Consider the following 23,561-nt stretch of genomic DNA (forward strand, 5'->3'; position numbering starts at 1 on the left):
TCAAGGGCCGCAATCCACTAGTTGAGAAACACTTTGTGCAAAGCTATATCTATTGAACTACAACTACAAATACCAGATTACAGAAAACTTCTTTACAGTGTATTTTTTACCACAAACGTTAGAGTTCAATTATAGCCACTGTGTATGCATAATCATATCACTAAAAATGTCCATGTTGAAGTATGATATTACTGGCACAGTAGTACCTCAACCTCTCTAGGAACTCAACAGGAATCATTCAGGCATATTCGTGTTGAGATAAAAGCACTTACAGCAGCGCCGGGTTCACCAGGGGGGCCGGAGTCTCCGGGGAAGCCGACGGGACCCTGCAGACAAAGAAGCGAGTCCATCATTGACACAGCGATAGTATAGGCCGGGTATGCGCATGCATAAACTGAGTGGCAAATGGCAATGTGAGTTTAATGTCGTTTAATGCAAATATGCAATCAGACGTTTCTGTTTGGATGTATGGGCTGTCAAGGGCAAGGCCAGAAAGCAGTTTTTTGCCACTGCATAACTTCCGGGTATGATGATGATGTCATGCACATATAGCCTCAATTGATGACAGAGTACAGTATTAAGTACATGTGCTTAATTGTTTCATTGAGACATGTAATAGTCAAGCTGAAACAGAGATATGTGTCGACTGACTTTTTTTTTTCAAGTTGATATATTAACAATTTCTCCTGCACTCAAATGTTGTTCTCTTCTGTGATTTCTCTCCCAACTTTTAACTGTATTTATTTTGTCTTCATGCTCTGTGTCTTAATGTTGCTTAAAGGTTTGTGCAAAGCACTTTGAATTAGCTTGTTGTTTAAATGTGCTTTCCCATGCCTATATACAAAACAAAATGTTGTCGAATGGGTTGTGCCACAAACTATAAATTAGGCATCAGTGAGCCGAGTACATAAGTACATTTACCCATGGGTATGTCATTATAGACAATAAAATGTTATTGTTTTAATTGTATTTATTTATTATTATTAACTTTTTCATAGCAAAAAATATCATATCCACAAGGACACAATGCATTGCACCATGACACATTGTGAGCTTGTACTGTAGATCAGTAGTAGTCTCATATGACAATATACGAGGCTTAAATGGATAAGTCCAGAGTAACAGATCTTAACCAATAAGAAATCACAGTGAAGTCACCCTAATGGCTAGAATCTAGATGGTGAACGAGGCATTTATCACTGTATGTGTAGTAGAAAGCAATACGCTGTGAGTACTGTATGTGGCATGTAACGCTGTGTGTGTGTGTGTGTGTGTGTGTGTGTGTGTGTGTGTGTGTGTGTGTGTGTGTGTGTGTGTGTGTGTGTGTGTGTGTGTGTGTGTGTGTGTGTGTGTGTGACGTGTGTGTGTGTGTGTGTGTGTGTGACACGTGTGTGTGTGTGTGTGTGTGTGTGTGTGTGTGTGTGTGTGTGTGACGTGTGTGTGTGTGACACGTGTGTGTGTGTGTGTGTGTGTGTGTGTGTGTGTGTGACACACACACACACACACACACACACACACACACACACACACACACACACACACACTGTGTGTGTGTGTGTGTGTAGTAGAAAGCAATAAGCTGTGAGTATGTGGGGAGCTGACAAAGTTTAACCCCTAACACTGTGTGTGTGTGTGTGTGTGTGTGTGTGTGTGTGTGTGTGTGTGACGTGTGTGTGTGTGTGTGTGTAGTAGAAAGCAATAAGCTGTGAGTATGTGGGGAGCTGACATAAAGTTTAACCCCTAACACTGTGTGTGTGTGTGTGTGTGTGTGTGTGTGTGTGTGTGTGTGTGTGTGTGTGTGTGTGTGTGTGTGTGTGTGTGACGTGTGTGTGTGTGTGTGTGTGTGTAGTAGAAAGCAATAAGCTGTGAGTATGTGGGGAGCTGACATAAAGTTTAACCCCTAACACTGTGTGTGTGTGTGTGTGTGTGTGAGTACGTGGGGAGCTGACATACAGGGTTACCCTTGGGGCCATCATCTCCCCCTGGCCCTCGAGCCCCGGCAGGCCCGGCTGCTCCCGGTGGTCCTGATTCTCCCTTCTCTCCGGTCTCTCCTCTACCACCCTGAGGAAAAAAGCCATCAAGACCCATCAACCTCACCATCAGTGTAGAAAACCTAAGTAAAACATGACGCCGGTGAGAAGTGTTTTCTAGTGTGAGACTCTCACTCGCATTAAATTGTACCGAAACTAAATTGTGTCCTCATACAGCTATACAACGCTCTACAGACAGAAGTGGAGAAAGATTGGTATACAACGAGACGTTCCAGTCAAGCAATACGATCGGTCTCGCTAAGACGTGTTCTGACTGTGTTTATCCCATAAATCAGAGCTAACTGTGCGATATTGCCAACTCTTGTGGCAACCAGGGAGCTTGTTAGCGATGCTTCTTGTTTTGTCCTGTATTTTTTATTCTCATCTGTGCTCTGAGGCCATGCCTCGCAGCAGCAGGCACGTATAATCACAAGCCAAGTGCTTAACCCATTTTGACCTGAGATCAGATTCTAAAAATGTCTTCTACATCCTGACAGTTTTCTGAAAAAGCTATGTTTCTATGTCAGTCGTTCTTCGATTTTTCAAAAATAGCAGACCTATGAGCTTGTAGATCTGCTATTTTTCAATAGCTAAAGCACAACATAATGCTAACACCAAAAGGGGTTCCCGCCTAAAATGGGTTAAGAGAGATCATTAGTCAGCCCATTACGGCAAGAACTATTTTTGTAAACGGTCTGCATTTCTATAGTGCCTTTAACCAAAGCCTTTTTTTACATTCATCCATTCAAACACACACAGTATTCACAGTCACACACCAACAGTGGAGCCAACCATGCATGGCAGCAACCCTCATGGGGAGCAGTAAGTTAGCGGTTCAACATCTTGCTCAAGGACAGGAGGAGAGCAGGGGATCGAACCGGCCACTCCCGAGCCTCTGTTTTGTGGTCGATCGCAGCACATGCAGCACCTTTCCCCACTGACTTCCATGGGACAGTGTCTATGTCATTGAAAATTGATGCACAGCTGCACCCGGACCTGTCAATGTGACCTTAATAGACTCAGGCATGGGGGGAGTGGTGAGCTTACTGCCCCATGCACTATAGCACGCTAACATGAACTTCTATGGCCTTGGTTGCCTGTCAGCATCCACTACTGCTTTAGATCAATGACACAGCTGTCGGTGTGGGCAGAATCAGAGCTTGGATTTCTGCTTTGGGAAATGTTAACAGATTTGTATGGAAATGTAACACATTGCAATTTGTACATATACTATTCAAATCGCGAAGCAAAAGATGATAGATCAGACATCATCAAAGCAATGGCGTCGTATTCTATTGCACCCAGCTGTGTTGTGATGGATTTCAAGTATGTAATGTGGAAACAGGCCGATGCAGTATACGACATGGAACATCATCACAAAGCCTGATTATTCTTAGTTCCGTACCAAACATAGCTGATGTTGAAGATTGGCTACTTTCCATAAACGACACACAACCCAATATAATAAGTAAGTCGAGTGACGCAAAACAAAACAATGCACGATGGTATGGTACGCTATAAGACATGCTGTTGTGCTTTTATATTATTTTTGTTTGACTGTGAATTCAACTCTAATGCTCGAGGCGAGTTCAGTACAGTATAGTAGTTTAGACTAATGACACGTCCACATTAGAAGTGTCCAAATACGGCTGAGCTAATTATCTCTCTGGAAAGCCTGCAGGCTGTTAGCATGAGGCTACCCATCACCTTCATACAGACTCTGAAAAACAGCCAGGGGTTGAACACCCCCCTGTGACAAATAATAAACACAGCTTAATTAGCCGCACTCAACGACATGCAAAGGCATATTAGTAAAACAGTCACAATAACGCACAAAGGAATAATTCACACATGGAAATGAGTGCCCCCGTTGGGATAATGCTGAACATGACTCAGAATGAATGGCATGCTGGTGTGTGTGTGTGTGTGTGTGTGTGTGTACTTTCTGCGAGGCAGTTTGTTTATAAGTATGATAGTTTGTAGCTTCTACTCCCCCCCCCCCCCGAGTTGTTTTCAAAGGGCTGTCTGCTGTGTGTTCAGACAGCGAGAGACAATGCTTACTTACAAAGCATCATAACTCCACTGTAATGCTTAAGTGATAGTCAGTTATCGTACAACAAAGTATAAATCATGGTTTTAATAGCACACTTACTCCGGCTCCGGGCTCACCAGCAGGTCCGGGGTTGCCAGCCTCGCCATTCTCTCCCTGTGGATGCACGGCGAGAGCATGAGTTATTATTTATCACACACACCTGGTTCAATACCTCTGTCTGAACGCTGGTGTTCATTCATGAGTTATTATCACACACATACACCTGGTTCAATACCTCTGTCTGAACGCTGGTGTTCATTCATGAGTTATTATCACACACACACACACACACACACACACACACACACACACACACACACACACACAGAACTGCACTCTGTCGAGTGCATACTTGCTTGTTGCACACTAGTAGGCCATAAATGGCCAACTAGTGCGCAAGCAGAGCGCGCAAGTCCTTTCGACCGCTGTAAACTGTCAAATCTCAGTATCTCTGTGAAGGAACGTTTGAAATGTATAATTTTTAGATGTAACTATTTGCTACCTACCTACTTTATGCATATAAACACCTAGTATTATTAAGTATGATTCAAGTTTCTATCTATATAAGTTTGGGTGAAGAGCTAGTCATACATATACACACCACGTACTCTGGTCCCAGCAGATCAGGCACAACTTGCTAGTTTATTTTTACTGATTATGTATATAGTATACGTATGACTAGCTCTAAATGATGACGTAAGAGATATGGTCATTTGTGGTCGTTTGGTCCCAGCAAAGCAGGCATATACTATATAGGCATATACTATATATAGTATATATATAGTATATAGGCATATACTATATACGTATACATATATACTATATAGAGTGTGTAGTTGTAAGTTGATTAGCGGTATACTGTGGTTACTTTGCGCCAAAAACCGTGACAGCTGTCCCGCCATTTGATGTTTATGCAAGAAAACAGCAAATCTGTGCCTGGTTTGCTGGGACCAAACGACCACAAATGACCATATTTCTTACGTCATCATTAAGAGCTAGTCATACATATACACACCACGTACTCTGGTCCCAGCAGATCAGGCACAATTTGCTATTTTATTTTTACTGATTATGTATATACGTATGACTAGCTGTAAATGATGACGTAAGAAATATATATATAGTATATATATAGTATATAGGCATATACTATATACGTCTACATATATACTATATAGAGTGTGTAGTTGTAAGTTGATTAGCGGTATACTGTGGTTACTTTGCGCCAAAAACTGTGACAGCTGTCCCGCCATTTGATGTTTATGCAAGAAAACAGCAAATCTGTGCCTGGTTTGCTGGGACCAAACGACCACAAATGACCATATTTCTTACGTCATCATTAAGAGCTAGTCATACATATACACACCACGTACTCTGGTCCCAGCAGATCAGGCACAATTTGCTATTTTATTCTTACTGATTATGTATATAGTATACGTATGACTATGACTAGCTCTAAATGATGACGTAAGAAATATATATAGTATATATATAGTATATAGGCATATACTATATACGTATACATATACTCTATACTCTATACTGTATAAAGTGTGTAGTTGTAAGTTGATTAGCGGTATACTGTGGTTACTTTGCGCCAAAAACCGTGACAGCTGTCCCGCCATTTGATGTTTATGCAAGAAAACAGCAAATCTGTGCCTGGTTTGCTGGGACCAAATGACCACAAATGATCATATTTCTTACGTCATAATTAAGAGCTAGTCATACATATACACACCACGTACTCTGGTCCCAGCAGATCAGGCACAATTTGCTATTTTATTTTTTACTGATTATGTATATAGTATACGTATGACTAGCTCTAAATGATGACGTAAGAAATATATATAGTATATAGGCATATACTATATACGTATACATATATACTCTATACTGTATAAAGTGTGTAGTTGTAAGTTGATTAGCGGTATACTGTGGTTACTTTGCGCCAAAAACCGTGACAGCTGTCCCGCCATTTGATGTTTATGCAAGAAAACAGCAAATCTGTGCCTGGTTTGCTGGGACCAAATGACCACAAATGACCATATTTCTTACGTCATCATTAAGAGCTAGTCATACATATACACACCACGTACTCTGGTCCCAGCAGATCAGGCACAATTTGCTATTTTATTTTTACTGATTATGTATATAGTATACGTATGACTAGCTCTAAATGATGACGTAAGAAATATGGTCATTTGGTCCCAGGCACAGATTTGATGTTTTTCTGCATAAACATCGAATGGCGGGACAGCTGTCACGGCGGAAGAGACCGGGCGAAAACATTACTTGCGCGCTCTGCTTGCGCAAGTAATAATAAGTATAATATAACACACAGTAGCAAATCTATCAATTAATAAAAAAGTGCATGCAAGAAAATATTGTATATTGTATTATCTATGTCCACATATGGAGTTCTTTGTCAGGCATGCCCAAATATGGAGTCTATGCAGATGTCAGAACACCATATATGGAGATCTAGGGGTGATCACGTGGGATCAATTGGCTAATTTGGGCCCTGTCCAGACCCCAGGCAGGGGCCCTGACCAGAGCCTGGGCAGGGGCCCTGACCAGAGCCTGGGCAGGGGCCCTGACCAGAGCCTGGGCAAAGCATTTTGTGGTGGTTCTGGACAACCGTGTATCTGACCGACTCAAGGCCGGGCACTGCACTTTGTGTGGTGGTGTGGAACTTGTGTGTGTGTGTCTCGTTGGGAGCTTATATGTAGATAGGCTGTTCTTGATAAAAAAATAGTATTATTGTGTCATGTTGCGAGTGACCTACAGTAAATGACCTAAAGGATCATCTAAAGATGATCTTTAGATGATCAAGCCTTGAACACAAAAAACATGTTTGTTTGTTTGTTTGTTTGCTATTCAGACAGAAATCATCAAAACAATGTGAATCGGACAGTCAATCTGAACATACATCAAATCTGTGCCTGTTTTGCTGGGACCAAATTACCACAAATGAGGGGCAGTCCATATTCTACTAGGGACAGTCCATATTCTACTAGGGACAGTTCATGTTCCACTAAGGACAGTCCATATTCTACTAGGGACAGTTCATGTTCCACTAAGGACAGTCCATATTCTACAAGGGAAAGTCCATTTTCAACTTGGGACAGTCCATGTTACACTACCCTGAAACCCACACAGTGTTCCTGCTCTGATCTAACATATCATGTACAGTACAGTACAGTACAGTACAGTACAGTACAGTACAGTACAGTACAGTACAGTACAGTACAGTACAGTACAGTACAGTACAGTACAGTACAGTACAGTACAGTACAGTTACAGTACAGTGTTCTTACCTTCTCTCCATTGCCTCCCTGAGAACCAACACCACCGGGGGGTCCTTGGGCACCCTGTGTATGAAACCCAGACAAACGAGCTACAAGTCAGACATTCAGAGCGCACATCATACCTCGAGGTGGTTGTACAAGATGAGTCATATTCAAATGTAATAACAGTGGCGTACCTAAACCCACCCAAATGTGGACATACGGTACATGTAGGCTACATTATATGCTTACATATCATGCACTAAAGTTTAAATGTACAGTGTAACTGTAAGGGAAGGAGAAGACCTTGTTGCATATCAAAGAAAACAAGCACTTACGTCAGCTCCGCTGGAACCCTGTGGGCCTCTGGGACCTGGTGGGCCGGGAGGACCCTGTCAATGAAAAAGTCATGATCGTTAGCATAAAGGCACACAAGTGTTTTTGAAATATTCACCTTTTTCGGGCTGCATTACATTTCTTTCCCAGAGAAATTGGCTATATTAATAATCTACTTTTAACCTGGTATGACCTGCTCTAAGAACCCACAGACCTGCAGGGTGAGACATTTAACTGGCTGCCAAAGACTGAGCTATTTGAATCCAAACATCTCATGTCACTGACTTTGAAGATTATACTAGCTAAAAGATGTATCAGAATATCCTCAGTGGAGTTCAGAAACACCTTCCTGCTGTTGCTGTGAAACCTGCATCCACCATTAGCAGAAATGTAAGCTGTTGTTGGCCTCTGGCTAGTGTCAATTTCCCACCCTGATGAGTTGTATGTTTTCCAATGTTTTTTTGGAAATTGTCAATCATTTCCAAAATACCTATAATAGATCAGCTATTTTTGATATTGGGTGAAACATAGTTAAAGCTTAAAATATGGCTTAAGTCAAGTTGTCTATGATGAAGGGCAGCTACTTTTGTGACACCTGAACAAGTTGTTTTTGTCAACTAAAACTATGATGAAAAATGTTCATTGACTACCTTTTTTACTACTATATAAAAACTAAGCTATGATGACTTAAAACTAAGACTAAATACATTAACTGTAGATTTAGTCGACTAAAATCATATGATATTTAGTCAACTAAAACACTTCAGATGACTAAAACTAAAGGAAATCTAAGACTATGACTGAAACAAAATCAAAATTTGCCGTCAAAATCAACACTGCCACTCACCATGGGGCCTACATCACCGTTCTCTCCCTTCTCGCCTGGTGGGCCGGGCAACCCCTGAGGAGGAGGGGGGGGGGGAGAGAGAGAGAGAGAGAGAGAGAGAGAGAGAGAGAGCACTCGTTAGAACTCAGCAAACAACAGAAAGTGGTAATCTCGGTCAACACATCAAACTGCACATTAGAGGTGAACCCGCTGTGCCATAAATAACACTTCCACCGCGTGCTAACAATGTCCACTGACGATGCCGTGTGCTGAGAGAATGAGTTGCAGAGCCGAGGGGTTGGTGTTGGTGGGTGGATGGGTGGATGGGGTGCATAAAGTATGGAACGCATCACGGAGGAGAGAATCCATTACTGCGGGATGGGGCGAGATCCTGTCAGCGTAAACACACAATTACTCAAAACGAACACCTATTGTAATTAAAGGGGAGGTGGAGGCGAGGTGTAATCAGACTATGTAAATTACAGAGGTGGGGGGCTCCATCCATCTACGTCAGCAGTAAGGTGAGAAACAAAGTGGGGGAGGGGTACACGCCAAGTTTTCACTTTTTGGGGGCATGCAGTTGTGTGGGGCTGGAAATACAGTTTCAAATACAACTTTTAGTCTGTCGTACGAAGGTGTCACGCACCAAGAATAGCAGATCTACCTGCTCACAACTCGTCATACAATGCCACGTGATGCTATCTGCTATTTTCGGCCACATGACTGATTATGAATGAATTGATGCAACCCGCAGTATACACACAATACAATCAGAAAGCTCCCACATTCTGGTGGTTTATTACTTTATTGTGTACCAGCATAATTGCGGTTATTACTTGTCGGGTTACTCGCGCTCTACGGGGCAAGTTTAATCAAAGGGTGTGTATAAGACACCGGTGATAAGTTATTGTGAAACCAAAACGACAGGGAGATCAGTCACGGCGGTCATATATGAGCGATTCTTGCCATTTTGTTGATTTACTATACGTCTAGGATGGGTGAGAGCGAGGGGCTAATTTATAAATAAAAAATGAGCGAGGCAGGCGCGTAATAGTGTGTTGGTCGTATTGGAGGGGAAAAAATAAATTGACCATCAAATCAATGTACATAACGTATATGAATAATGAAGGCATGCTCGGTGGGGTCGCTGTTTAAGTCATGTTGTCTTCTTGGAACACGAGAAGAGACAGGAGAAGATCACATCTGTCTGAAGAAACATGTGCTCTAACATGCATTATTGGTGAAATGGTCGCTTACATTTCATGGGCGATGTTAGGTCAGGCTTCACCTGACAAAAAGACACGCAGGCTTGCACAGACTCACAACGCACGCACGCACACACACGCATGCACACACACTTACACCGTCCTCTGAGGGGCCCTCTCCTCTGGCATTTAAATGAAAGGCATTAGAACAGAGCGGATCGATAAATGTTTGCTTATGCCTTGGCACTTCCCCGCACTAGCCTGGAGCTCTGACGACGCCCAGCTGCAATCAAATCTGATATTTACCCTCCTCCATGTGTCCAATACTTTGACCTCTTAATCTGAACAATTCACCACTCTCATCATGTATATACCACTGCAAACAGACCCCCTGTCCAACATGGTGGAAGGCTTTCAAATCAGAGCTGAATTCCTTCCTCTGCGCTCTGGTCAAAAATCATTAATGCCACAGATAATTGCATTGAAGAGCTGAGCTCGCACGGGCCGCTGGCATCTATTGAAGGGTGGCTCGACCAAACATAATTAAAGGACTGGGGACGGAGTGCATTATGCCCAATTAAAAGTCAATTGCACTTAATAACAACTTTATCTGGCCTCATTGACCACTGGGGGCTTAGCTCTAATTTCATCCTCACTGAGTCACCGGATAATTGACCGCAGGACATTTCGAGAGTGCGTGTCGGCTTCTGTATTCACTGCCACCGAAGCAGGTTTCTTAAATTTTAGCTCGATTTGTTGAATTAGCTTTGTCCTCAGCTTAGCTTCTCCTCTGACTGCACAGGCCGGGTGGGACAATAGACTGACTCTGTGGCAGGTTCGGGGTCAGCGTTGCATTAATAATACAATGCAAGAATGGGTGTTTCTGTGAATTTTGTTTTATCATTGATGTGAAAAATCTTGTTGTGAGTACTACTGATTTAGAGGGCATTGGGAGAATCGGCCTCAGGTCTTTTAATGGGTTGAAGGCAGTGTGTGAGTGTGTGTGTGTGTGTGTGTGGGAACATTTCTCTGAACGAACTACCGGAACTTGGCTGCCGACCTATTATCGTCACAACTTTCGGCAAAAGCCTCATTATGGATTATACTTGTGGGCAGAGCCGTGAGGCGTTATATGGTCTGAATGGTGGTGGGGGAGAGGAGAGGAGGTGAGGAGAGGAGAGTACTCGTGCCCAGTGGCATCACTCCTGGCAGCGGCACTGTTTTGACCCCCTGCGGTGAAACGCTTACAGTAAAACCTGCGTCTTGGAGGGATATGCCGAGAAGCGAGTTCCTAATTACGCCGCTTGAGGGGCTATAAATAAATAATAATAAAAGTACCACAACACAACCCTGACAGTGGATTGTCTCTTATCCAGGATCTCTGCCAGGGTTGCCAAGTCCGCTTATTTACCCAAACTTTGGCCTTGTTTTTTTCCACAGTTGTGGGGAAAAAGGACGAGTTGGGGGTTGCGGTTTTTTGGGCTTGTTTAAAAAATGTGGTGGCTTGTTTTGAAAGTCTAACAGCATTTATTTGATATATACTGTAATTACTTTTTTGTATAAGTACTATAATTCCCCATAGGTATGGGGAGTAGTGAGAATCAGTTCAGTGACAGTCAGTCTGGTGGCTAAAGTATGTGTGTAATGTATTTATAATGATAAATATATCAAATAATCTTTGAGGGGTGCTAGGCCCTCTTATGTCCAGTTTTGAGTGTTTGTGTAAACACAAACATTGTGTAAACACAAACATTGAAGACAAAAGTGTGTAAACACAAATATTGTTTGTGTTCATTTTGAACCTCGCAAGAGGTGGCTTGTTTTTGGCTTGTTTTTAGAGGTGGGTTAGCTTATTTCTGTCACCAGAGTTGGCAACACTGCTCACTGCATGGTCATGATAAAGTGTGACTGGAGACCAACGGTGGGTTTCCTACTACCATTAACACTGCGGCAAAATGCTAACACGCGAAAGCACAAGCATTCGATTTGGATAGATTTTTTTTTACCAGTCTGTGCTAGGGGGAGAGCAGCTAGAGGGGGGATTGGTATGTATTTTTAACATCATACTCCCCGGGGCGATGCAAACTGAGCATTATTCCCAAAATATAATATATAATATCATGCTGCCTGAGTGAGTTAAGCTCTTTAATGTAAATGATGAAGTAGAGATGGAATCTTGTACTAATGGGAGGAACAGATGAAAGGGGGGGGGGGGGGGGGGGGTTTGACGGTCGGGAAACAACACGTAACTGTACGACTACAGCTTTGTTTAACGTGATCCGATTGCAGAGCGTCGAGAAACACAGAAATAGATAGAGAGTGTATGTATGTGCCGCACACGCACATGCAAGTGTGTGTGATATTTCGTAGGTTGATTAACGCAATGACTGCCATTGTCGAATATAGGGTCTTGGAACTGAAATACACAATGTTTGGAGACTGTACAGTGTGTGCGTGCGTGCGTCCGTGTGAGTGTGAGAGAGAAGGTGGACACACTGCACTAGCATCTTACCTGCAGTCCGATGGGTCCTGGCAGGCCGGGGAAACCTCGTGAGCCCTCGTCTCCCTTCTGGCCAAACATACCCTGCTGACCTCTGGGTCCTGATTCACCATCACTGCCCTGTGTGAGAGGTCAAAGGTCATCAAACAGAAACACACCTGATGGTCCACTGCAGCTGCTCCTCATCTAAATATATACTGCACTGAAGGTAGCTGTGAGCATGAAATCACATCTAAACATATACTGCACTGTAGTAGCTGCGAGTATGAAATCACATCTAAACATATACTGCAATGTAGTAGCTGTGAGCAGCCTTACTGTATGCACAGGAAGTATATCTGCATCAGGGACAACTTGACCATGCTGACCACTCAAAAGGGCAGCCACATGGTCAGATTGGTTGGCCCAACAATATTGAGTTCTGGCCTGGACAGATCAAACTAACGTAGTATACTTTATGTGATGTATTACCATGTGTTGTTCTTGCTTACTGAAAATCGCTCTGGATTAAGAGTATCTGCTAAATGCCTAAATTGTAAATTGTAATTGCTCCTATCTATCGGTATCACAATGAAAGCTTAAGTCACTTTTTTATGTTAATGTCTTACTCTTCTATTGCCAATAGAATCTTTGTTTTGCCAATTGTTTGGTGGCCCACTTGCAATATCCTCACGGCCTGCCTGTGGGCCGGGGTCCACAGGTTGGGAATCGTTGGTACAATACACAGTGAGCGTACTCAGCATTATGATTTTGTCTCATGTTTGTTTTTGTGTCCATGGGTCAGAAAACATGGCATCCGCGGAACAAGTATGCTACGGAACGTATCGGGGGAGGGGAGGGGTGGATAGGATGGGAAATTTGCTGACTGTGTGTATCTGGTGTTCCTCACAACAACAGAGGTGCCCAAGACTAAAGGATGACAGGGGGGTGAGGAGAGGAGAGGGGAGGGGAGGGGAGGGGAGGGGAGAGGAGAGGAGAGGAGAGGAGAGGAGAGGAGAGGAGAGGAGAGGAGAGGAGAGGAGAGGAGAGGAGAGGAGAGGAGAGGAGAGGAGAGGAGAGGAGAGGAGAGGAGAGGAGAGGAGAGGAGAGGAGAGGAGAGGAGAGGAGAGGAGAGGAGAGGAGAGCCATAGAATGAACAGTTGACATACTGGGGGAGTTTTCATTTCAAACGAGTGTCAGAACTTGAAAGAGCACCAGGAGATCTTGCCAAACAGGGTTTTTTTTGTCAGACCCCACTATAGTATAGAGAGACTACTGTGTCTGGGAGCTGGCAGGATTGAGGAAAAATATTTTTAAACTGGCTTGGTTTATTAATAAAAGCCTCGGGAGAGACAGTGGTCCTGGAGGCACATCCGATTCACTTTTGACGTGCTTTCAGTTTATCTCTGCGCGTATTATAAATCTAAATATCTCAATGTTTTATTAGCTTGCCGTGATGTTAGCCAGGTGGCCGCTTACGTGTTACATGTTAAGAATTTATGGTTTTGTAATGTTAGAACATATAAATTGAGGTGACCGTGAGTGAGTGAGGAAGATGCTATGTGCACTATGGGCTTGGTATATGGATGGATGCAACTCTGTTCAAGTGTTAGTAAGCATTAAGCAAGTAAATTATATTTTTAAAGCGCCTTTCAAAATACAGTTAGTGCTCTTACAGTGGTCTATCCAACAATGTAATTATTGAAACGTGTTCACAATGTGTTGTCTGTTCAGATTGTGGATACCCTTGGTCTATACTTATTGTTACAAAGGGACCCGACACTCACAGTTAAAGTAACACTCAGTATGTTAATGTGCATAATAAATAACAATTCTGTTCTTCTTCATTGTGCTCTTTCACAGGTGCTGCTAATGTCTGAAATGTAAATACCGGTACTCAAATATAAAAAAAAATATTAAAAGTGAAAAAACATGAAACAAATATCTTATGTTCCTTCACAATGTTTACACTTTCATTGGTAAATGTAAACTCAGTCTAAAAACTAAATGTCAGTGCAGTTGAAAACAATGAGATGCTACCATCCCAGCAGGGGGTATATACTCACAGCTGGACCGGGAGCTCCGACAGGGCCCTGAAGACCCGCTGGACCTGGAGGTCCCTGTAAACATGGACATATCCACAGTTAGAACAAGGAAGCTCACAAAGTATTCATCTGTCATGGACAACAAATGTATCTCACAAAACTCCTGCGGCACACGGCTGGTGATTTATTCTGGTTTTAAGGAGATTCACACAATGGATTGGAATGGTACTCGACAAAGAGAATATTTAACACCGTGGCCTCAGGCCTGGCGTCACTCCACCCTATCTGTCTCCAAAATAGATTCAACATTTAAATGCATATTTTGTATTTTTGGGGGAGCGTGATCCAGAAAAGTATAGGACGGATGCTTCCATCCATAACAACACTGTGCGCTTCTGTGTCAAACATGGACGAGGAACTAATCAATCCTTGTGGTCGTGGGTGTCACTGATGCATTTGCCAATGTGGAATCATTCTGAAGTCCATGGATTGTATGGTATCTATCCACACAGTATTTAGTACATACATAACTAACTAATCAGTTAGTATAGACAGTTCATATACAACCATATCTGTTTGATGACTTGCATTACTTGTAAGTAACCAGGACATCACTCTTGTTGATATTCTATATATTCTAATAAAAACCTGTTTATTTACTTGACTGGCGACGGGGAATTTAGAATTAGGCTATAAACAAACATTAAAAGTCCATAGACTTGGCTGGCCTATGATGTAATTTCGGAAAGCCATGCATTGGAGGGGCTAGCACCTAGCGCCCCTTTTTATGTTTCATTATGAACCCATATGAACTTTCCATCGAAAGACAAGAAAAGAAAAAAACCTACTTGTTCACCCTTGTCTGCTTTGCTTCCCTTCTGTCCAGGTTCACCAACCTCGCCCTGCAGAACATCACAAACACAACTTTAAACAACCACAACCAATGTTTAGTCTTCAGTTCAAAGTCATTAGATGTCACCTTCACCATGATTGGCTCAGTAAATATCACTCTTGGAGAGTCTAATCCGATCGGCCCACAAAGATCTCCAGCAAGTGTTTGCAATTCATTGATTACTTGGCTCCTTGTGTGACTCTCGCACCATTCGCTGATGACATGACGCGATGAGGAGACACGACCCGATTGAGTTGGAAACACGTATGATGACAAAAATGCTCAAAAGATGCTAATCCCTGTTCAAGTGCATTAGCTGTGGAGTGTGGACACACTGTTTGAACATCTAGGGATAAACACAATTCCAGCATGAAATCATTGCATTTGTTGATATAATTTGTGGAAAGTGTGACATTTTGTAGAATGGAAGTGGTACAGAGAAATCCTGACAATCAAAATAAAAGGAATTAATTAAGGATATTAAAAACAAATCATTTTTCAGAAGGTGCTAATTACAGAGATGACAATAGAACACTGAGTGCCTCTCTGGCAGGAAAGTCACTCCAATTTTTGATTACCGGTACACTACACAAAGTAAAACAGTGTTCACTAATTGTCTCTTGAGGTAAATGAATGAATTCTCTAGAATACTCATGAGACCACAGGACTCTGGTTGAGGGGTAGCACATCCAAGGATATACTGTACCTTGTCGCCATCCTCTCCGGGTGGGCCTTGAGGGCCAGCGGGACCAGGTAAACCAACAGGGCCTTGGATGCCATCTCGACCAGCAGGACCCAGGGGACCTTTCTCTCCCTAAACAAAGACACAAGCATGTTTTATCATCTTTGGCCAATGGCAACTTCTAGGCTTTTTTAGCACCAAAGAATGAAGAAAGAGACAGACAGAGACAAACTGAAGCAGGGAGAGTGACACAAAGAGAGAGAAGCAGTGTTTTTTTTTACTTAAGTAAGTAAAGTAAAAGTATCAATATTGCAGAAATTGAAGAAATTCAAAGTAAAAGTCTGGAATCTAAAATTCTAAAAGTATTGGTATCAAAATGTACTTAAAGTACCAAAAGTGGAAAGCACAGAATGTCCCATTTCACTTTTCAAGTTTGAAAATGGCCGGCCCGGAATGCATAGGGCTGAAGTTGTTAATGTATGTATTGAAATAATAATCTAAATCTACAAGTAACTAGTAACTAAAGTTTTCAAATAATTGTAGTGGAGTAAAAGTACAACATCTGCCGCTGAGATGTAGTGGAGTAGAAGTAAAAGTACTTAAAATTGGAAATACAGACAGAGAGAGAGAGAGAGAGAGAGAGAATACTCACAGGTCCTCCTTTTTCCCCGGCGGGGCCAGGACCCCCCTGGGGTCCATTGCGTCCTGTCTGGCCGATAGGACCACCGGGCCCGGCAGGTCCTCTCTCTCCGGGAGAACCCTGTCATCCAGGAACAAAGAACCATCAGACATGGTCTCTCCAGTCACAATACGAGAACTAATACTACTAAACCAGGGCTAACCACCACTTACTTTAAAGCTTACAATCTAGGACGTATTTTATACAATTCTATTTTTATGTATCTGTACTGTATGGTAGTACAGTAGTATGGAGTATGTTAATACAATAATAGTACTAGTACATCCTAGGAGGTGGTCTCCCTACTCCTTCGTTGTGACAAGTAGTACTGCCAATCTGCCATTCTGCCAGGATGCTCACAGCGCAATATCTCCCCAGCCAAAACAAAGATGCCTTATTAGAAGAGTGGTAGAAATCTATGGCTCTATTTTCGTCACTGCATATGCCCCTTATCCCCTAATCTTCTTTGCCCTTTTTACCATTTTGAAAAACATTTAAAACTTTTCAACTAGCCGATCTACATCGACACATTGTGAGCTTGTAGATCGACTATTTGAACTATTCAAAAATGTTTTTCAAAATAGTAAAAAAATAAAAAAGGGGGGAAATAAATGTAGGTATAAGAGGTAAGGCATTGTCAAAATGAGGGCCCCTATGCTGGAGACCCAGGTTCAAATCCTGGTTAGGAAGTACATGAAAGTTATGGACGGTAGCTACAAAATGAGCATCCAGCGAAAAGTGCAATAAATATTCTCTCACACTAGCTGTACTTTCTGGGTATATGTCACGTCCTCATTCCCACACTGTCAAAACATTCCATTCACAATTCTGAGGGTGAGATCTGCTAACCGTTCAGATTTTTCAATTTGCAGTCAGCCAATCAATCAGGCAATGGGCTCCTTTGTTACTATTTCTATGGAGCGCTGAGCAGTCCACCTCCTAACCCAAACCCAGCACCACCTCGTTCTACATTGTCCAGGAGTTAAGGCTTCATCTGCACCACCACCAGGGGTTCTCTCTCCTATAACAGCAGAGTCTAATAGCCACAACTTCACATAACTATATTCTTTCAATACGCTTGTTTCGCTTCAACTTCATCTATATATTGAACTAAAGATGAGACTAAAACTTCAATGGAAACCAGAGCTGTGCCTGGGAAGGGAACGCAGCCTGTGTGTGTGGGGTGGGAACAGCAGGGTGGATGGATAAGAAGAGTTCTGATCTAGAAATAGAAATGGGTGTTTGTTTGTGTGTGCTGTACTTCCCTTCTGGAAGTCTTTGTACTGACTCTTATTTACTGTGGGTGTACTGTGTGTGTACTGTGTGTGTACTGTGCCCATACATGCAGGCATGTGTGCGCCAGTGCTTGCAAATCATACCAACCATCACCGCGTCCTTGAGGGGTTTATATCACTACTTTTAGGCCCCCATTTATACTGGCAGCCAAATCTAGCCTGAATCTAGCTTGAATCTAGCCTGGATCTAGCTTGAATCTAGCCTGGATCTAGCTTGAATCTAGCCTGAATCTAGCTTGAATCCAGCCTGAATCTAGCTTGAATCTAGCCTGAATCTAGCTTGAATCTAGCCTGGATCTAGCTTGAATCTAGCCTGGATCTAGCTTGAATCTAGCCTGGATCTAGATTGAATCTAGCCTGGATCTAGCTTGAATCTAGCCTGAATCTAGCTTGAATCCAGCCTGAATCCAGCTTGAATCAGATGTGTGCCACATCAAGACTGAAATCCCACCAGCTGCCATCTGGTCTGTTTTTTGACAAACATGTCCTGTGAAACAGAACTGCAGACTGACCATGTCCACCTGCCAATCTGCCTGCACGGCACGCACACATGTACACGCACCATTACATATGCAAACCCACATATGATATGCACACACTCACGCAGTTACTCTGCATTCAGTACTCAATACACCCTGAAACATGCAAGCTCTCTCTCTCTCTCTCTCTCTCTCTCTGCCTCCAGTTCTTGTTGATGTGACTATACGCTGACATCTAATCTAAATTAAGTGGCCTGGTGGTCACTGATGCATGGGGGATGCTTTAAAACACACACATGCACTCACACAATTGCTCATACGCACGTACACGCTCACTCACGTATGCACACATGCACTTTGACTAACTCCTCTCCTTCTCCCCCCCCCCCCCCCCCCCCACCCCCCCACCCACCCACACACACACACACAAACACAGACTGCAATCACTGGCAGGGAAATCGATGTAGTAAAATATCACATCTCTGGCATGTGGGAACATTGTACTTAGTCACACCAACCTCTGTTTCGACTCGGTCATCATACCCTGTGGAAACAGTCCATCATGCACGTGCAAGCCAGTAGAGAGTACTTCAGAGTAAAACTACCCCATGTATAATGACAGCTCAGTGACCTTGTGGTTATAGTGTCTACCCTGAGACAGGGTACGGTCAGGGTTAAAGCCCCAACTGGGTCATACCAAAGACTATAACAATGTGACCCAATGCTATCCTGTAAGTCCCTCCGACATTCTAGCATCATGTCCAGGGGGAGTAGGCTACTTGTAGGCCTACATCATGTCCAGGGGGAGTACTTTTACGTCATGTCCAGGGGCTACATCCTGTCCAGGGGGTGTACTTGTACATCATGGCTAGGAGATGTACTTTTACATCAAGCAGCCCCATGCTACAGAAATACTCCTATTTCTGTAGACTCCGGCACCTATGGGACACATGTCTCTGTTCCCAAGGCTACTTACTTACTTGTTATTTGTAAAGACAAGACAATATAACATAGTGAGATACAGATACATACAGTATCTCATACATAACATAACATAACATAGTAAAACTACCTCATAAATATGGTGAATGGCAAATGCAACATTACACAGCCTATAGAACTACATTTGAACAAACAGCGGTCTCCATAAAGAGCTGTCAACTTTGGAACACGTTAACAACCACATTCAAATTAATTCCAGATATAAAATATTTTACAACAAAGGTTACGGGCTGGCTGAAAGCAAACAAGAAGGGTACCTATTTTTAAGTATTGCATTGCTAATTGCTTCAATTGTTTTTAATCGCCACATCACATCACGACCAAGGCATCTTGGTCGTGATGTGATGTGATATCGCCGGTGTATTGTGATTTCATGACAATGAAAGAAGAGTTGAAAATTTGCATCAGCTAAGTATAAAATCTCTGTGCAGCCATGTAATTCTCATGCTGTATCGCATCATCCCTATCAAATAAAATTTGAATGAAAAAAATTAAGAAAAGCATAATTTGCATTGCGAATGATTACTCCCATTAAAAGCTAGCCACACCACAGCCATCAGCATCCTCTCTCTTTCATTATGCGTGCCCTGCATATCTGCCGTTTTATCTCATCTGGCAATGGTGAAAGGGGGGAGGCATGGAGGCAGTTATCGGAAGCCAGCGCTTATCGCTTGAACAAAATGTCAGACTCTTCAAAGCTGCCTGTCAGTTAGTTAGACAGTCAGTCAGTCAGTCAGCCAGCCAGCCAGCCACTATCTACCAGCAAGCCAGCCACTCTCTGTACAATCTATACAGAGCTGGAAGAGCCACTTCCACACATCAGTGGCCAGCAGCCTCAACAAGATGGAAGAGAGAGAGAGAGAGAGAGAGAGAGAGAGAAAGAGAGATCGGCCCACTTCTTTGTGGTTTACTCTGCTGTGCCACCCTTTTCTTTTTCCGTTTTTCTTCTATTTTTTCAAAGCCACTCACGAACAAGTGGAGTGTGACGCAGTTTACAGCAGACGAGTTAAGCCCGATGCGTACTTTGTCGCAGACTGTGTGTGTTTGTGTCGAAATAAAGCTATAAGGCTATAAGGGGGCTTCAGGAGGTTACGGGAGGATAATTGTGATTGATATGGATGGGAATTAAATAAAAGGATCGAAATACCAATATAAATGCTAATACGCAAAAATGCTAATATGTGTTAACGATCATCCTGATTATCCTTCAAGGCACAGAAGCAAACGCTGATAACTTTTTGACAGGTGACACAGTGTTTCTGATCAATGTGCACAATGCACTTTGATCCAAACGTCAACAGAGACTTCAACATTTTGCCTTTAACCCTGGCACCCTAATCCGTGAGACCTGCACGTACGCACACACAGTCGCACACGCACACGCACACGCACACACACACACACACACACACACACACACACACACACACACACACACACACACACACACACACACACACACACACACACACCTTATCTTCTCTCCTATAAGGAATAAACATTATCCCCTTGCCTGCAACATTTTGTGCACTACTGTACGTGCTGTTCCCTCCTCCAAAAAGAGAACAAATGTGCAGTAGTCCTGTGGAGAGCTGAGGTAACGGTAGCCATGGTAACAGGATACTTACGTTGGGCCCTTGTGTTCCCTGAGGGCCTTCTCCTCCCTTCAAGCCGCCTGGACCCTGGAAGCAGAGGACAGGAGAGGGTTAGTGCTGGAAAAACTACTCACATTTTTATTTATTGTTTTTTACTAAAGTAAAAGTATTGATACTGCAATATAGAAATATTCGGTTACAAGTAAAAGTTCAAAATTCAAAATGTACTTGAGTAAAAGTACAAAAGTATTGGCTCCAAAATGTACTCAAAGTACCAAAAAGTAGAAAGTACTCATTGTGCAGCTTTCAAATGTATTCAAAATCTTTTGAAAGTAGCAGACGGAATAAATTGTGAGCTTGGCCAAATTGTTTTTAGGGTAATGTATGTTTTATAATAGCATAATATATAAAGTAACTAGTAACTAAAGTTTTCAAATAATTGTAGTGGAGTAAAAGTACAACATTTGTCTCTAAGATGTAGTGGAGTAGAAGTAAAATAAAGAAAAAGATCTGCTCAATGCCCTCCAAAGAGCACAGGTGGTACCTGCTGTCAAATGGGCTCTTAAATGTTAATGTGTGCTTGTGTGTGCTTGTGTGTGTGTGTGTGTGTGTGTGTGTGTCTTTGCACGCGCATGCTCATTTTACAGTATGCCTGTGTTTTTGTTTGCAGGCGGTCTGTGTGGGCGAATAAGGACGTCTGCTGCTTGTGTGCGTGTGTGAGTGCATGCACACGTTTTACCCCTGTGCTCGCAAGGTGTCTGGTGGGCGTGCAATGCGTGCAATGTTGATCCCACTTTCATGTTCGTTACACGTAACTCTGGGTGACGCATATCGGCACATGCATGATTGCGGCCGCGCTAGTGCGTTGGAGTCGATCGACGTGTGTTACACTACGGAGCGTTCATCATGGATTACACCTCGTTATCAAGCAGCCACTATGAGCCTGAAGCCCCCCCGGTGAGGAGAGAGAGAGAGCCCATCAATCTCTGGTCGCCTGTCATCTCCTCTCCTCGAGCCAACCAGCGCAGGCGCCCGGCCCGGCTCGTGGCACCAAGAAGCTAAGATGGCATATGGAAAATGTTGTTCGCCCGCGGCTGTAAAAGACTTTCATTATAATAACTAATTTAAAGCCTCATACCAGGCTCCCGTCAGAGCCAGAAAGGCGTGGTAGCTGCCAAACAGTTTCCCCACGATGCTATGGCTTTCACTTTTTTGTTTTAATACCTCGGCGGCGCATTAGAAAGCTGGAAGGATCCCTCATCCCACTATACCGGGGCAGCACACACACACACACACACACACACACACACACACACACACACAAAGCATTGTTTATTGGCTCAGGTGTTGCTTTGATCCCCCCCACGATGGAGAGGCCAGATGATGTTTTTATGCGTTTGTGTTTTGCTTTGTGCACATGGCTGTCTGAGATTAGGAGGGAGACACTCATTGCATGCATGCTCAAGTAGGTGTGTGTGTGTGTATGTGTATGTGTATGTGTATGTGTATGTGTATGTGTATGTGTATGTGTATGTGTGTGTGTGTGTGTGTGTGTGTGTGCGTGCGTGTGTGTGTGCGACTGTGTGTGCGTGCGTGCATGCGTGCGTGTGTGTGCGAATGAATGTGTGTGCGCGTATGTGTGTGTGTCTGCGTAGCACGCGTTGCTCACCCAAGATCGAGTGAGAAAAGATTTGCGCGTGCTTGACAATTTGTGCATGTGCACACACTGGATTAATTTGCATTGATTATTTGTGTGTGTGCGCATGTTGTTATATATAAGTACAGGCAGCCATTAACAATGTTTTTGTGCTAGCTCATGCAATGTGTTCTAGTTCTTTAATCATCTGAAATGTTTTAGTTTTAGTTTAGACTAAATCTACACTTGATTTAGTTTACTAAAATGCAATTTGGGCGGCCATGATGGTGCTGGAATGCCTGATTTATACTACTAGCCCTTATCCGTTGTGAGATATTTGCCCCCCCCCCCCTTGTGGCCGTGGGGGGTACTGCGCCCGGGTGCGTTTGTAATTGACTAATCAATTCATTAATAATCATTAATGTGTCAAATCGAAAAAAGGTCTTCGTTACGCCCTCCACATTCATATGTTCAATGCCTGTGTGAAAAGTGATTGGTGCAGGCAGTAAGGAGTTACGGCACTGTTTCTGACAGACACACACACAGACACACACACACTCAGACATTGTTAGAATTATAGTATGATGATGATGATAGTTTGTAGATTGACACCTGCACCAAAAATGACATGCTTTAGTTCTACTGGATCTCTTCTCCACTAGTCCCTTCCTTTTTTTGTCTAGTTTTTATTTAACAGTATATTTAGTCAAAGTTTTAGTCATCATAGCTCAGTTGTTATTTAGTTGGTGAAAAAAGTAGTCCACGGACATTCTTCGTCATAGTTTTAGTCGACGATGTTAACACTGGTGTGGTTCTGTATCTGTCTGCTTGTGTGCATCGTCATCATGTATCCTAGAGTGAGTCATGTGTTCTATTCCGTTCAGTACGTGTGCGTGTGCGTGTACAAAGCAAATGTGTCACGGGTGCATGTGCATGCTGCTCGAGGAGAAGGTCAACACCCCACACACATTGGGCGATAAACACACAACAGCTGTAATAAG

At 43.0% G+C, this 23,561-nt stretch overlaps 1 protein-coding gene across 1 annotated transcript in view; it reads right to left on the reverse strand.

The window, feature by feature from the left end:
* col11a1b (collagen, type XI, alpha 1b) overlaps window positions 1–23,561 on the reverse strand; it is a 129,122-nt gene that overhangs the window by 15,333 nt on the left and 90,228 nt on the right. The window contains exons 41-52 of the mRNA XM_083782304.1: window positions 20,958–21,011; window positions 16,527–16,634; window positions 15,899–16,006; window positions 15,149–15,202; window positions 14,322–14,375; window positions 12,289–12,396; window positions 8,593–8,646; window positions 7,748–7,801; window positions 7,440–7,493; window positions 4,183–4,236; window positions 1,954–2,061; window positions 273–326 (exon numbers count right to left, since the gene is read on the reverse strand). Coding sequence (XP_083638430.1) covers window positions 273–326; window positions 1,954–2,061; window positions 4,183–4,236; window positions 7,440–7,493; window positions 7,748–7,801; window positions 8,593–8,646; window positions 12,289–12,396; window positions 14,322–14,375; window positions 15,149–15,202; window positions 15,899–16,006; window positions 16,527–16,634; window positions 20,958–21,011 — 864 coding nt within the window. The remainder of the gene's footprint in view (window positions 1–272; window positions 327–1,953; window positions 2,062–4,182; window positions 4,237–7,439; window positions 7,494–7,747; window positions 7,802–8,592; window positions 8,647–12,288; window positions 12,397–14,321; window positions 14,376–15,148; window positions 15,203–15,898; window positions 16,007–16,526; window positions 16,635–20,957; window positions 21,012–23,561) is intronic.

This window comes from Protomyctophum parallelum, assembly GCF_964188405.1.
Source record: "Protomyctophum parallelum genome assembly, chromosome: 14".
Lineage (NCBI taxonomy): Eukaryota > Metazoa > Chordata > Actinopteri > Myctophiformes > Myctophidae > Protomyctophum > Protomyctophum parallelum.